The following is a 16,714-nucleotide window of genomic DNA, read 5'->3' as shown; positions in this document are numbered from 1 at the left end:
GGCATAAGTGGTAGAAGTAGAGCGCTTCCTCGCTCTCAGCATAGTGGCGATGACCTTGTCTGAGAAGCCCTTCTTCCTCAGCCGCTTCCGCTCAAGAGCCAGGCCGTAAGACCAAAGGGGGAGGGATCCTCCATCACCACGGGACCCTGATGCAAGAGGCCCCGCTCTGCTGGCAGCCGCAGAGGGCCGTCCACCGAGAGTCTGATTAAGTCCGCATACCAGGGACGTCTGGGCCAATCCGGACCCACCAGGATCACCCGGCCCGGATGCTTTGCCACCCGGCCTAGCACCCTGCCCATCATGGGCCAGGGCGGAAACACGTAGAGAAGCTCCTGTGCCGGCCACTGCTGGAGAAGAGCATCGACTCCCAGAGATCGAGGGTCCCGTCCTCTGCTGAAAAAATGCGGCACTTGGCAATTGGCTGAGGACGCCATCAGATCCAGGCTGGCCGGCCCCAGCACTTCGTGATGTCCAAGAACGCCCGAGCAGACAGCTGCCACTCTCCGGGATCCAAGGTATGGCGACTGAGAAAGTCCGCCTTGACATTCATGACTCCCGCAATGTGGGCCGCCGACAGCTGTTCCAGATTCGTTTCTGCCCACAGGCATAGCTTCATGGCCTCCTTGGCTAGAGGGGCGCTCCTGGTACCTCCCTGGCGATTGACATAGGCCACAGCCGTGGCATTGTCCGACAGGACCCGTACAGGCCTAAGCACCAGTACCGGGAGAAACTCTAGAAGCGCCAACCGAATGGCTCGTAGTTCCAGGAGGTTGATGGACCATTTAGTCTCTGCAGGAGACCAGAGCCCCTGCGCTGTCCGTCCCAGGCATTGGGCTCCCCAGCCCGTCAAGCAGGCATCCGTCGTGACGACAACCCACTCCGGGGTCGTAAGAGGCATTCCTGCAGACAGCTTGTCTGGCTTCAGCCACCAACTCAGCGCCTTTCGCACCGCTGGATCCAAGGGAAGGCGTACAGCGTAATCCTCTGAGACTGGAGTCCACCGCCGCAGAAGAGAGTGCTGGTGGTCTCATATGAGCCCTGGCCCAGGGCACTACCTCCATCGTGGCCGTCATGGAGCCCAACAGCTGCACATAGTCCCAAGCCCGAAGAGTAGAGGAGGCTAGGAACTGGTCCACCTGGGTTCGAAGCTTGACGCTCCGGTTGCCTGGCAGGAACACTCTGCCCACTTGGGTGTCGAATCGAACTCCCAGATACTCCAGGGACTGAGCCGGGCGCAGCTGGCTTTTCTCCCAGTTGATGATCCATCCCAGGGAGCTCAGAAGAGCAATGACCCTGTCTGTAGCTCTCCTACACTCCGCATAGGAAGGGGCTAGGATAGAAGGGGCTAGGATCAGCCAGTCGTCCAGATAGGGATGGACTTGCACTCCCTTCTTGCGGAGGTAAGCCGCGATGACCACCATTACTTTGGAGAAGGTCCGCGGAGCCATAGCCAACCCGAACGGGAGGGCTCTGAACTGGAAGTGTCGGCCCAGTACTGCAAAGCGCAGAAAGCGCTGATGAGGCTGCCAGATGGGAATATGTAGGTAAGCTTCCTTGATGTCCAGGGATGCCAGGAATTCTCCCTTTTTCACCGCAGCTATTATGGAGCAGAGAGTCTCCATCCGGAAGTGCCGTATCTTTAAGGCCCAATTGACTCCTTTGAGGTCGAGGATAGGCCGCACAGCACCTCCCTTCTTTGGCACCACAAAGTAAACGGAGTAACGTCCCTTGTCAAGTTGATCTACTGGCACTGGGACCACCGCGCCCAGGCAGAGCAGGTTGTCCAAAGTCTGCTGTACTGCCGCCGCTTTGACTGGAGACTTGCAGGGAGAGTTTACGAACCCGTCTCTTAGGGGCCAGCAGAACTCTAGCTTGTAGCCGTCTCTGATGACTTCCAGAACCCAAGCGTCTGAAGTTACCCTGGTCCACTCGCCCAGAAACGAGGATAGCCGTCCTCCGATCTGCTCTGGGGCATGGACCCGGGCCCCGTCATTGGGTACGAGACCCTGGGGGAGGGCTGGAGGAAGAACCCATCCGCTTGAAAGAAGAGGAGGAAGAGGAGGCCGACTTGCCCGGGCGATACCGACGGGCTTCCTGAAATCGGCCCGAGTCCTGACCTCTGGCAACCTCTTGCCCTTAGATGTGCCGAGCTCGGTTACGATCTTGTCCAGCTCGTCCCCAAAGAGCAGCTTGCCCTTAAAAGGCAACTTGGCTAGGCGAGATTTTGAGGCATGGTCAGCCAACCAGTGCTTAAGCCACAGCCACCGCCGGGCAGAAACTGTCTGAGCCATGCCTTTAGCCGAGGCTCTCAAGACATCATACAGCAAGTCCGCCAAGTAGGCGAAGCCCGACTCCAGGGATGGCCAGTCCAGAAGAATCCGAGGGGGAAGCCTGCTGCAAAACGGTCAGGCATGCCCTGGCCATATAGGAGCCGCAAACCGAGGCTTGCAAACTCAGGGCGGCCGCCTCAAAGGCCGACCTTAAGGACGCCTCCAATCTCCTGTCCTGAGCGTCCTTCAGGGCAGTGCCACCTTCCACCGGCAGAGCCGTCTTCTTAGTCACCACAGTGATAAGAGTCTACTGTAGGCCAGAGAAAAGCCTCCTGTTCACCCTCAGGCAGAGGGTACAGACGGGACATGGCTCTGGCTACCTTAAGGCTCGCTTCAGGGGCATCCCACTGAGCCGAAATTAAAGTCTGCATGGCTTCATGAACGTGGAAGGTTCTGGGCCGGCGCTTAGTTCCCATCATAATGGCCGAGCCCGCCGAGGCTGAGAGAGAGCCTTCCTCAGGAGAGGAAATTTTCAAAATGCTCATGGCCTGCACTAACAGGTTGGGCAAATCCTCTGAGCAAAAAAGCCATGCTGCAGAGGGGTCATCCGCTCCATCCGAGCGAGGATCAGTCTCCTCCAAAGAATCCCCTAAGGACCTTTGGGAGAACTCAGAAACGCTGCCCTCATCCACATCAGAGGAGACCGAGTCCCCTAGGGCTTGGAGATCCACCCGAGGGCACTGATCATGGAAGCCTCATCACTCTTATCAGACAGGGGAGCAGGGGCAGCGTTCTGCATAAGGAAAGCCTGATGCAGCAGAGAAATAAACTCAGGGGAGAAACCCCCCAGTCTGTGCACTTCTGCGCTCCCAAGAGCGGGGGAGAGGCGCGCTGCGCATCTAAAATGGTGTCTGCCGCAACACTCCGCGAAGGAGCCATGTGGGAAGAATGGCGCTTTAATTTCGCCGACTTTATACCATCGCCCGAGTCAAGGGCGACCATACCATTAAAGTCTCCCACCTCAAGGGTGGCCCAAGAAGAAGCCGACTGAGCAGAATGGCCGGCCACAACCGGGAGGGCGGCCAGCGGGGAATGGGCGCCTAAGGCGGGAAAAACTGCTGCACTGGAGGAAAACCCGTGGAACTCTCCCAATTCCGAAAAGGCGCCCAAGAAAGGCGGTCCGGGGAGCGTCTTTTCACGCCCTTGCCATCCACCGCCATAGCCATGTGGAGACCGTTCCGGGAACCCACTGCCCGCTAGGAAAAGGTAAAATTACCTGCTTCTTGCTCCGAGCTGCAACGATTTGGAGTCCCAGTGAGTAGCTGCAACCAAGAACGTCTTTCACTCAAGGACGTCTATTTTTCTGTTTGTTTTTTTTTTTTTAACGGAGCCAGCGGGAGGGGGGAGAAAAGGAGGGACCTGGCACCACCAGGTTTGCACTTGCTCACGATGAGCCCTCAACCCCAGGTACTCAACAAAACCTAAACAATTAGGCTTGGAGACCTAGCCAGAGCTGCTGCTGTGCGACCACACACCTGCTAGATAGAGAACATACTGAAGAATTTCCGGCAGCACATGACCACATATAGGGAGGCAAAAGATTGCTCTCTATCTCCACCTGCTGGTAGATGGACACAACCCACCAGTCTATGGATTGATCGGCTTGATGATAGGGAAAAAGAATTTTATTCTTCAGTCAGTGAATGGAAAATGTCAATTTTACAGTAAATGTATATGGCTTTCTTTTCATTTTGCAGCATGTAGGGTGCTATTTCGAGTATGGCTTCTTGGTGTTTAAATTTAATTTGTGTTCAGTGTTTGTTGTGACTGAGGCCAGGTACTCTGTTTTTTGTATGAAGTTTCTGTTTAAGCACATTGATGTTGTAGCAGGTCCCACTGCAATATTTAATGTTACATTTTCCTAGGTATGGTGACGGGTCCTTAAGAGTATAGGGACTGCTTCATATTTGCTGAATGGAAGAGAAGGGTGTTTCTTATAGTGGGGCAGGGAGGGGATCAATTGGTGAAAGCAGGGGAGGAGGGAGGGAAGATGGGGGGATGTATCTTTGATTTTTGCTTTATTATTATTATTGTTCATTTTTATACTGTAATAAAAAGATTTAAATATAAAATCAACTGTTGAGGCTTCTATGGATGGGGACAGAGTTCGCGGGGATTGGGCGGGGACGGGGACAGTGCTCGCACGGACGGGGCGGAGACGGCGGACAGAGTTTGCAGGCACGGGGTGAGGATGGGGACAGAGTTCGCAGGGACGGGGCGGGGACAAACTCTGTCCCCACGTCATTCTCTAGAACAGAATTCCTGAGCCGGCATGTCAAGCTCCATCTCTGGCTGTCTTAAAATCTAGGCTACAAGCCCATCTTTTTGATGCTGCTTTTAACTCCTAACCCTTACTCACTTGATCAGTACCCTTATCATCCCCACCTTAGTAATTCCCTTAGCTCTTATTTGTCCTGTTTGTCTGTCGAGCAGTGTACAGTGCTGCATACATCTAGTAGCGCTATAGAAATGCTAAGTAGTAGTAGTAGGAATTCAGCCCCTAAAATGCTATGTAAATATAGAAACTGAAGGCAGATATGGGCCGATATTCAGACTGTGGGAGGTAGCCAGGCTGCATCCCAGATATTCAATGCCGGGCTGTTTCCAGTGATTAGCATTGACTATCTGGTTTATATTTGGCCGAGGTTGGCCAGTTTCAACTTAACCGGCCAAGCCGATATTCAGCACTGGCCGGTTAAGTTGGAACCTGCCAAAGGTAGGCCTTCTATTAACATGCTAGAATATAAATCAAAACAAAATCCCGTAAATCTAGGATAGACTCTAGCCTGGAATCTATATGGGAACTCTCTGATCCAATGGGTCTCCAATCTTACAAGGAAAAAGGCCTCAAAGAGCTCTGGGATACTCTGTATCTATAGAGCTGAACAGATCAATCAGACCCTCTCTTCATCATCGGCCATTAAAAACCTTTTCATGCTAGGTAACATCAAGCACCTTCAATCATATACTTTATACTCAATGTTCCGTTATTACATTAAATTCTTATCGTCTTACACGGTACATTAACTCTTCTATTTCAATGCTTCCAGGCTCGTCTATCAAACGGTGAGCTATAGTAGTAAAAAGGACACTTATCTTTTCTTGTGCCTGTTCTTGTCGGCATTAGACTCATCTGCTGCTTTCTTTATCTCAACAACACTTCAAAACTTTTGTGTTGTGACTTGCTGTCTTCACCCCTCTGCCCCAAGCCGACGGTGGCCAGCGTTTCGCGCTGCTGCTTCAGGGTCTTGGTGGCAGGGTTACATTATATTACTCGGAGCAGCCAGATCTGGCTGCCAAACTTAGCCGGCGATGCGCTGAAAATCAGTTGGTAGCCAGTTATATTGTGCAACATAACAGGCTATCTACTAAGCATTAACAGGATGCTAGGAATTATTAGGAAAGGGATGGTGAATAAGACCAAAAATACTACAAAGTCTTTGTATCGCTCCATGGTGCATCCGCACCTAGAGTAGTGCATTCAGTTCTGATTGCCGTATCTCAAAAAAGATATAGTAGAATTAGAAAAGGTTCAAAGAAGAGCGACTAAAATGATAAAGGGGATGAAACTCCTCTCGTATAAGGAAAGGCTAAAGAGGTTAAGACATAAGCATCGCCATGCTGGGACAGACCAAGGGTCCATCGAGCCCAGCACCCTGTCTCCGACAGCGGACAAAAGAACAAACAATTTGCCCCACCCATCCCAGAAATATTGAGTTGTTCCCACGTCCATTCAATAACATTCTATGGCCTTTTCCTCCAGGAAGCCGTCCAACCCCTTTTTAAACTCTGCTAACTGCCTTAACCACTTTTTCCGGCAACGAATTCCAGAGTCTAACTACGCGTTGAGTGAAGAAAAATTTACCACACTGCAGCTTCATCGCATGCCCCCTTGTCCTAGTATTTTTGGAAAGCGTAAAAAGACAATCCACATCGACCCATTCCATTCCACTCATTATCTTATAGACCTCAATCATATTTCCCCTCAGCCTCCTTTTCTCCAAGCTGAAGAGCCCCAGCCTCTTCAGCCTTTCCTCATCGGGAAGTCGTCCCATCCCCTGTATCATCTTTGTCGCCCTTCTCTGCACTTTGGAAAAGAGATGGATGAGGGGAGATATGATTGAGGTCTACAAAATCCTGAGTGGTGAAGAACAAGTAGAAGTAAATAGATTATTTACTTGTTCCAAAAGTACAAAGACTAGGGGACACTCGAGGAAGTTACATGAAAATACTTTTAAAACAAATAGAAGGAAATATTTTTCACTCAACGAATAGTTAAGCTCTGGAACTCTTTGCTAGAGGAGGTGGTAACAGCGGTTAGCGTATCTGGGTTTAAAAATGGTTTGGACAAATTCCTGGAGGAAAAGTCCAAACTGCTTGCCCTGAGATTTGTAGTATGGAGTGTTGCCATGATTTGGATTTCTGCAAGGTACTTGTGACCTAGCTTGGCCACTGTTTGGAGGGCGGGATGCTGGGCTAGATGGACCATTGGTCTGACCCAGTATGGCTACTGTTATATCCTTGAATCTTAGCAGAGATTGGGTGGCGATGCAGGTAATTGGGAAGCCAAAACGGTGCTGGGCAGACTTCTATGGTCTACACCCTGATCGTGACTGAATAGATATGGATGGGCTTGAGTGTAAATTTTAAGGGGCTTCGACAGTAGCTTAAGAAATTTTAGTACAAGAAGAGTGCTGGGCAGAATGTGCCCTGAGAATGGCAAGGACAAATCAAACTCGCGTATACATACAAAGTATCGCATACCATGTAAAATGAGTTTATCTTGTTGGGCAGACTGGATGGACCATACAGGTCTTTATCTGCTGGCATTTACTATGTTTATCTAATCAGAAATGTTTGGGAAAGGAAAAGGGAAATGGGACTTGATATACTGCCTTTCTGTGGTTTTTGCAACTACATTCAAAGCAGTTTACATAGTACACTCAGGTACCTATTTGTACCAGAGACAATGGAGGGTTAAGTGATTTACCCAGAGTCACAAGGAGCTGCAGTGGGAATTGAACTCATTTCCCCAGGATCAAAGTCCACTGCACTAACCACTAGGCTACTCCTCCTATTTTGGAGGGCAATGTTGGATCTTTCCATTTCTGTGCAATGCGAACTTTGCCAGTAAGCAATAACTGTCTGAGAGTGAACATGTCCACCACATATGTACCATATCTCCCCGGGTGGTGCATCCCCTCCAGCATAAAGGAGAGGACTGAACTTGCCACTTATGTACCATACGAGTCCAGAATTTCTCAATAGATTGTTTTCCCACCAGCTTTTCCCAAAGGTCCATGTAGTGAAAATGGCAGGGTCAAAGAGTCAGAAAGCTGTTTCTAAAAAAGTATGAAATAAAGTTTTGTAGAGAAAGACATTGAAAGAGAACCTCGTCAAAAAATTACAATCAACAAGTAATGCATTCAATAAGAACAGTAGTGGAAATGAAATGGCGAATTTGGAAATACTGAAAGAGCGAAAGCATCACTTGGAATGTGCAGAAAATATCAGATATAGTCCATAGATTACCATGCAGGAATAACTTGGCCAAAGGAAAATTAGCTGGATCACTAGGTAAGCACAAAGTCCTTATATGAGAGTTAGCCAGGAGAGGCATAAGGGGAGTCAAGACAGGTGAAATAGATCTCAGAGAGCAAACCTTCCTCCAGCTAGGAAGAACAGAAGAAATAAAGGGGTGATGGCATAACAATGGAGACCAATTATGTGTGTTGGCAAAAAGATAAGCTAAAAGGGTATAAGAGGAGGTTAGAGACTCCTCCTATCGGACCCAATGCGACTGAGCAAAGGGATTTATCCAACAATGAAGTGCTTTTAAACAGGCAGACCAAGAGGGGCATAATCAAACATGAACGCCCATCTCCATGGGCGTCTACCTCCGAGGACGTATACGTGAAGGGGCGGGACAGACCGTATTTTCGAAAAAGATGGGTGTCCATCTTTTGTTTCAATAATATGGTTGGTGCCGGGCAAATGCATCGGCTTTGGGCGGAATTGTTTTTCAGTGTTAATGGAAACCGAAGGCGCCCAGCTCAAAAACGAGTAACTCCAAGGCATTTGGTCATGGGAGGGGCCAGGATTCGTAGTGCACTGCTTCCACTAACTGAATGGAAAAAGCCCTTCCCTTACTAATCTGGAAAGGAATGGGCATGCATGAAGGAAATTGAATGCAAATGAGCTGCTCGCTGTTAGCTCATTTGCACATGATTTCCTTCCTAAGGAGGGTGCCCGAACTGCCCAGATGACCACTGGAGGGAATCGGGGATGACCTCACCTGACTTCCCCAGTGGTGATTAACCACCTCCCACCCCCAAAAAAACAATGTTTCAAGTTTTTTTTAGAGTATGTCCTTTGCTATGCCTCCATCCCAGCAACGGCAGTTGAGAACGTCCACAATGCTTCCAACACCCTCTTTATTTATTTATTTGGATTGTGGATCACAAGTAGCAGCAGTGGGATTTGAACCAGCCATCTCGGGATTGCCAGACCAGTTCTCTAACCACTAGGCCAGTCTGCCACTCCTCTACTCCAGTTCCTTGAAATTTGGCTGTCCCTGTAGGGGGAGCAGTTCAGGCTGTCCAACCCCCCCCCCCCCCCCCCCCACAGTGATGGCCAAATTTCAAGGACGTGGAGTGGAGTGGAGTGGAGTGGAAAAGAGGAGTGACAGACTGACCTAGTGGTTAGAGCACAGGTCTGGCAATCCAGAAGTGGCTGGTTCAAATCCCATTGCTGCTACTTGTGATCCACAATCCAAATAAATAAATAAAGAGGGTGTTTGAAGCATTTTGGACGTTGTAGGGGTATTTCCCTGTGATCTAGCCTAAGCTAGTCTTGGCCTATACAAGCCTATGACATCTGGGTATAATAAGATGGCTGCTGCAACATCTCTGTGTCAGCAAGATCCAGCTTCAGCTTGTGGAAAATCACCGACAGGCTTGCTGAAGCCAAGGACATTCTGTGTTCCAACCATCCCCCTTCTATCTCTGAGACACTGGGAAGGGAGTCATACTCATGGCACCAGAAGTTACCATCTCCAAGGTCACAAAACAAAGAACTCTTCTTACCCATGCACTGTACTGTATGAGGGAGAATTGGTCCAGGCTATTACCGAGAGAGGTCTGAAGACGCGGGGAGAGTGGGAGAAGTAAGTTAGTCGGAGACCCTCGGAGGAATACCTGTGAGGGACCTGAGAAATCCAGCAAGGCTCGGGGTGAACTAGAGACTGTATGATACCAACCTTGTGACCTGCATAACTGGTGCAAATACCTGTGGCAGAGATATTGACTCTGAGAACCAAAGGAGAGACTGGAACCTGCTTGTTTTCTGAGAAAGACCTGCACTACATAAGACACAGACAGCTGAGATAGCGTCTGGGGAGATTCTGCTCCCGTCTTATCTGAAGCCGTCATCAGGACAGCGTGGTGAGATCACAGTGATATATTTCCTGGTCTGGGGTTAGGCAGTGGTTTTATCTAAGTACGACTGGTTTATGTCAGCTCTTGGTCAGGGACAGCTGCTAATGTGTATTTTGCATAAGATGTGATAAGTTTTCATAAGGATCATTAGGATATCATTTGTACTGTTCTAATCATTACTGTACGTAGTCTCAGGATAATCAGAGTGTAGTTAGACAATATATTTTGTTAGTGTGCATATCAGTAAGAGATATTATATTGCATATAAGCTATTGCAGAGTGTCTATTTTTCTACCTGTAATAAATAATAACAATTATCATCTGTGACGTGGCTTTGGGTTTTTTTTTGGCGAAGAACAAAACACTGGCAGGGTGCCAGCACAAGGTTTCTTTATAATTTCCCCTAGACTGAGCGGAAACCTTGTAATAAGTTTTATCAGGGAATAATTATTGCCCTAATTACTTATTTTTCACCCTACAACGTTCTCAAATGCTGTTGCAGGGAAGGACGTCTTCAACTGCTGGAAAGACATCTTCAACTGCCGTCGCAGGGACAGAGGCATAGCGAAGGATATACTCTTAAAACAAAACAAAAAATGGTTTGTAAAGTTGTTTTTTTCGGGGTGGGAGGTGGTTAATCACCACCGGGGAAGTCAGGGGAGGTCATCCCCGATTCCCTTCGGTGGTCATCTAGGCAGTTGGGGCACTTTTTGGGGACTTGTTCATGAGAAAAAAGGGTCCACAAAAAATGGCCCAAATTCTCGCTTCTGCCGCCCTTCTTTTTTCCATTATCGGCAGAGGGCGCCCATCTCTCCTCAGCCGATAAACACGCCCCAGTCCCACCTCCACCACGCCTCCAACATGCCCCCGTCAACTTTGTCCGTTCCCGTGACAGATTGCAGTTGGAGACACCCAAAATCGGCTTTCGATTATACCGATTTGGGCGCCCACGGGAGAAAGACGCCCATCTCCCGATTTGGGTCGAAAAATGGGCGTCTTTCTCTTTCGAAAATAAGCTGACAAGAATACCATGGCAGATTTGGTAGGCCCAAACTGACGAGTTGCTTGGGTGTAACAAGTAGATGGGATTGACAAGGGTCCTTTTCTTATACCAGACATAACATACAATGCTTGATCTTAATTTCACAAAGAAATTTCTGGGAACAGAAATCGGCAAGATCATAATAAAAAAAGAATTAGTTTACCTGAGTGACCTACCCAACTCAGTGTAACAGAGTTCTATAATACCAATCCCTCTTTTAGATCTAGGAATTTACAATCTCAGATGCAGAAATTCTTATAGAAGACCTTGTAGGCATGGAGGAGTTTTCTCATTCAAACATCTACTTTTTGAAGATCTTTACGAGGCCAGTCTACAATAAAAGTTATTTGATAGTACAGGAAGTCTCCTGTAATAGTCATTACTGATTTTATCTCTCCACAATTTCTGCTTTATAGTTGTTTCTTTCTCAATAGATATTTATATATGCCTTCCAGTGCGGATTCTTCGGTGCTTTCTGAGGTTTGCCTTCTAAATGAAGCTTTTATTGCACTCAGTACATGTAAATGGATTCACACCTATGTGGCTTCTTTGGCGTTTTTTGAGGTGTACCTTCTGACTGGAGTTTTACTACACTCGGAGAAAGTAAATGGTTTCATACCAGTGTTGATTCTCCAGTGTCTTTTGAGTGTTCCCTTCTCAGTGCAGCTTTTAGCTAAGTATATGCAAATGGCTTGTCTGGATTCTCTGGTGCATTATCATGTATTCCTTCAACCTGAACCTTTTGCCACAGTCAGCTTTTATTACACTCAGTACAGCTAAATGGTTTTCATTCCTATTTGGATTCTCCAGTGTCTTCTGAGTGTTCCCTTCTCAGTGAAGCTTTTATCACACTCGGTACTTGTAAATGGCTACACTCTCGTGTGAAGTCTATGGTGCCTTGTCAGTTCTCCCTTGTCAGAGAAACATTTAGCGCAGTCAGGACATGTAAATGGCTTCTCTCCCATGTGCATTCTCTGGTGTCTTGTGAGGTGTGCCTTCTGACTGAAGCTTTTATTACACTCAGTACAGTTAAAGGGGTTCATTCCTCTGTGGATTCTCCAGTGTTTTTGGAGCGTTCCCTTCTCAGTGAAGCTTTTACCACACTCAGAACATGTAAATGGTTTCACTCTTGCAGGGCCTCTCTGGTGTTTACTGAGGTGACCCTTGTGACTAAAGCTTTTATTACACTCAGTACAGTTAAATGGTTTACTTCCTGTGTGGATTCTCTGGTGTATTGTGAGATTACACTCGGTACTTGTAAATGGCTACACTCTCGTGTGAAGTCTATGGTGCCTTGTCAGTTCTCCCATGTCAGGGAAACATTTGCCACACTCAGAACATGTAAATGGCTTCTCTCCCATGTGCATTCTCTGGTGTCTTCTGAGGTGTGCCTTCTGACTGAAGCTTTTATTACACTCACTACAGTTAAATGGTTTCATTCCTGTGTGAATTCTCTGGTGTACTGTGAGGTTTGTCTTCCGACGGAAGCTTTTATTACACTCAGTACAATTTAAGGGTTTGATTCCTATATGGACTCTCTGGTGTAGTTTGAGGTGTGCCTTCTGACTGAAGCTTTTATTACACTCAGTACAGTTAAAGGGTTTCATTCCTGTGTGGATTTTCTGGTGATTTGTGAGGCATACCTTCTGACTGAAGCTTTTATTACACTCAGTACAATTAAAGTGTTTCATTCCTATGTGAATTCTCTGGTGTTTTTTGAGGGTTGCCTTCAGACTGAAGCTTTTATTACACTCAGTACAATTAAAGAGATTGATTCCTGTATGGACTCTCTGGTGTATTTTGAGGTATGCCTTCTGACTGAAGCTTTTATTACACTCAGTACAGTTAAAGGGTTTGATTCCTGTGTGGATTCTCTGGTGTATTGTGAGGGTTGCCTTCCGACTGAAGCTTTTATTACACTCAGTACAGTTAAAGGGTTTCATTCCTGTGTGGATTATCTGGTGGTTTGTGAGGTGTGTCTTCCGACTGAAGCTTTTATTACACTCAGTACAGTTAAAGGGTTTCATTCCTGTGTGGATTCTCTTGTGAATTCTGAGGTTTGCCATCTGACTGAAGCTTTTATTACACTTAGTACAGTTAAATGGTTTCACTCCCATGTGGTTTTCCTGGTGTGTTGTGAGGTGTGCCTTCTGACTGAAGCTTTTATTACACTCAATACAGTTAAATGGTTTAATTCCTGTGTGGATTCTCTGGTGTATTATGAGGGTTGCCTTCAGACTGAAGCTTTTATTACACTCAGTACAGTGAAATGGTTTCACTCCTGTGTGGATTCTCTGGTGTATTCTGAGGTTTGCCTTCCGACTGAAGCTTTTATTACACTCAGTACAGTTAAAGGGTTTCATTCCTGTGTGGATTATCTGGTGTATTCTGAGGTTTGTCTTACAACTGAAGCTTTTATTACACTCAGTACAGTTAAAGGGTTTGATTCCTGTGTGGATTCTCTTATGTATTGTGAGGTGTGTCTTCCGACTGAAGCTTTTATTACACTCAGTACAGTGAAACGGTTTCATTCCTGTGTGGATTCTCTGGTGTATTCTGAGGTTTGCCTTCTGACTGAAGCTTTTATTACACTCAGTACAGTTAAAGGGTTTCATTCCTGTGTGGATTATCTGGTGTCTTGTGAGGTTTGTCTTCCGACTGAAGCTTTTATTACACTCAGTACAGTTAAAGGGTTTCATTCCTGTGTGGATTCTCTTATGTATTGTGAGGTTTGTCTTCCGACTGAAGCTTTTATTACACTCAGTGCAGTGAAAAGGTTTCTGTCCCGTGTGGATTCTACAGTGCCTTTGGAATGTTCCCCTCTCAATGAAATGTTTTTCACACTCAGAACATGCAAAAGGCTTCACTTTTGTGTGGATTCTCTGGTGCATCAACATGTTATTCTTCAACTTAAAGCTTTTGCCACAGTCAGTGCATAGAAATCGTTTTAATCCTGAATGGATTATCTGGTGGCTGGTGAGTTTCCTTGTGGCAGTGAAGCTTTTATCACATTCAGTACTGGAAACTAATGTCTCTCCTAGGTGGAATTTTGAATTTCTTATGAAGTTTTCTTTCTGATTTAAGCTTTTGTCACAATCAGGATACGAAGATAATCTCTCATCAGTGTTGTTTTTCTGATGTTTTGTAATGTTTTCTCCTTTGGTAAAGCTATTCCCATATTCGTTACTTGTATACACCAGCTCTTCCTCCCTACTGAAATCCTTCTCACACTCAGATGTATTAAGTGTCTCTTTTATGCACTTTTTCTGTTGTCCTTTTAGTTCTCTCTTTTGACAGACGTTTTTCCCATAGTTCATACATGTAGATGGTCCATTTTCAGTATCAGATCTAGGATGATTGCTGAGGAATATCTCACAAATATCACATAAACACCTTTGATCTCTCATCTGGTTTGTCTGCATTTCCCCTGTCTGCGTGATATCACTGGTACTGTTTTCACACAGAGCTGAGCCTCCAGTTGAATGTTTTTGTTTATTTTGATATTTTCCCTTTTCTCCCCAGTCAGAACAGGAAGGAGTCTCCTCTTTATCTCTTTCTGTTAACATCTTTTCCCCTTTAGACTTCTCAGTGAGCTTCCAGTCATGTGTCTTTGTATTACTGTTTCTGGGATAATCTTTTTCTAAAAAAATAAAAATATATAAAAGAGCATTGTAGCATAATGTAGGAGAACAATTTAACCAGTTCAGTAATACAATAACTCTTCATAAATCTGCCACCCCTCCCCCTCTGCTGATCATTACCAGAGATGCAGGTAGAATATATGATCATATTCAAGTTGATATTTCTTTTTGTAATATCTTTATTAGAACCACACAATGGCAAGAACAATAATATCTGAATCGCCAGTCATTGAAAAATTGGACTCCTTATTGTGGACTTTAAAGCAACCAAAAGAAAATTTTTCCTTAATATTTCTTAAGAGCCTTAGGGCAGGTTATTTGTTTAGAAGCTTTTTCCTTTCAAGTAAATTTACTTGTGATTTGTAATTGAACTAAATAAAAGTAGAGACATAACAGTATAGCGTGGTATTTTTTCAAGTTTCATCCACCCACTACCCTCTTCCCCCCCCCCCCCCCACACACACACACATTCACTGCAAGAGATCAGACCGCACATGTTGTTTCTTCACGGCAGTCTGATCCGCAATAACAACAGACCAAAACCTTATTACCTTCTTCCCTTCCCTAAAGTCCAGACTTCAAGTTATAGGTTCAGTAAGTAGCTATGAGAACGGTGTGGCAAACGATCCCACACTGGGAACAAATTTGTTGAAAAGACAACCAGTCTCTCCAAAGTTCCAGAACAACTGAATGTGCAAGACGCTTCAGGTGTTTCATGAGCAACCGCAGCTGATCACACATAAGTATTGAAGGCCCCCTACACCCTTCCTATCCACAGAAGGATCCATTGCAATATTAAAGCCCCCCAGAACTAAAAGAGGAAAATGAAGATATGGCGCCACAACTTTAATCAGGGAAGCGTACGTGTTAGGCAGTGAGAGGCTGATATACACTGTACAGTCACTCTCAGTCTGTTCCCCCTAGGAGGCGCAGACACTTCAGCCCTAGGGGCTGGAATACGATACGAGGACAATCAGACTTGGGTGTAGGCGCAACCAGTAAAAATCATGTGATTTCTCAGGCCTAGTATAGGAAGGAATATACAGCACCTTTGGGGTGATAGTATCTGAGGATCTGAAGGTGACAAATTAGTGTGACAAGGCGGTGGCTATAGCCAGAAGGATGCTAGGCTGCATAAAGAGAACTATAACCAGCAGAAGTGGGTGCTGATGTCCCTGTACAAGTCATTGATGAGGCCCCACCTGGAGTATTGTGTTCAGTTTTGGAGGCTGTATCTTGCTAAAAATGTAAGAAGACTTGAAGCGCTCCAAAGAAGGCGACAAAAATGATATGGGGATTACGCCAAAAGTCATATGAGAAGAGACTAGAAGACCTGAATATGTATACCCTAGAGGAGAGGAAGGACAGAGGAGATATGATACAGACGTTTAAATACTTGAAAGGTATTAATATAGAAACAAATCTGTTCCAGAGAAGGGAAAATGGTATAAACTACAGGACATAATTGTCATCAATCATTGTCTAGAGATGGTCCCGAGTCCAGTTCACCGAGGCAGTGGGTTCCCAAAGAATACACAATCCACACAGGTTTGGATATATATAGAAAGTATATTGTATTTGCATATATACACCTCTAACACTCTCATTGACTGGGATTGCCGTAAATGCCTTGAATGCCACCTATTTCACCTACTTCTCGAGCCCTTTATTGTCATCACTCACCCGCCATTACCACGCCTGTGATTCATCTTGAACCGGTGAACCTCGTTTACCACCGCTACAACTGATCTAATGGTTGCTGGGACACGTTTGCCTCCTGTATTGCCGGCTGCTGGTGGTTGCTGAGCTGTACTGGGCCATCTGCCATTTATCTCGACTGTGACTGTATCTTAACTTGACGGTCCACGTCTGCCTCTGCTACAGTTGATCACTAGCGGTTGCTGGACACACTTACCTCCTGTGCTGCCGGATGCTGGTAGACTTGATGCGTGAGCTGGTACTGTTGTGTTTATTCAACAATATTTTGTTCCGTGCAAAGCATGTTCCTGGCGCAAGCAACTCAATTGCCGATGCTCTCTCTCATTCCAAGTGGGAGGTGTTCCGTAAATCGGACCCGCAGGTCGAGGCGGAGGGAGAGACTATCCACGAATACCTTTGGAGTTTCGGAGCCCCGAGGCCTGGCGACTGTTGAGACATTCACTTGTGCCACGAACATGGGACAACCTATGCACCAGGATTCCGAAAAGTCAGCTCCTTCCTGTCTACACAAGGCTGGCGCGGAGGCCCGGTGCCAGACAATGAGAT

At 46.4% G+C, this 16,714-nt stretch overlaps 1 protein-coding gene across 1 annotated transcript; it reads right to left on the bottom strand.

The window, feature by feature from the left end:
* Positions 1-12,049: 12,049 nt before the first annotated feature.
* On the bottom strand, positions 12,050-14,230 carry LOC115464594 (gastrula zinc finger protein XlCGF26.1-like). Its single transcript, XM_030194983.1, has 2 exons — positions 12,620-14,230; positions 12,050-12,283 (listed from the first exon to the last, which is right to left on the bottom strand). Exons 1-2 carry the CDS (start codon positions 14,228-14,230, stop codon positions 12,074-12,076), a joined length of 1,821 nt encoding a protein of 606 aa, XP_030050843.1. The 3' UTR covers positions 12,050-12,073.
* Positions 14,231-16,714: the final 2,484 nt, after the last annotated feature.

Source organism: Microcaecilia unicolor, chromosome 1 (genome assembly GCF_901765095.1).
Source record: "Microcaecilia unicolor chromosome 1, aMicUni1.1, whole genome shotgun sequence".
Classification (NCBI taxonomy): Eukaryota; Metazoa; Chordata; class Amphibia; order Gymnophiona; family Siphonopidae; genus Microcaecilia; species Microcaecilia unicolor.
Note: the sequence above shows the minus strand (reverse complement) of the source record. Positions and strands in the feature narration are given on the sequence as shown.

Excerpts from the sequence above, each read along its gene's own strand:
- LOC115464594 (XM_030194983.1), bottom strand. The coding sequence starts at position 14,230 with ATGCAGACAAACCAGATGAGAGATCAAAGGTGTTTATGTGATATTTGT. Across the intron at positions 12,284-12,619 it reads ATAAAAGCTTCAGTCAGAAG|ACAAACCTCACAGTACACCA; the intron begins GCATACCTCAAA and ends TTCCGTCGGAAG.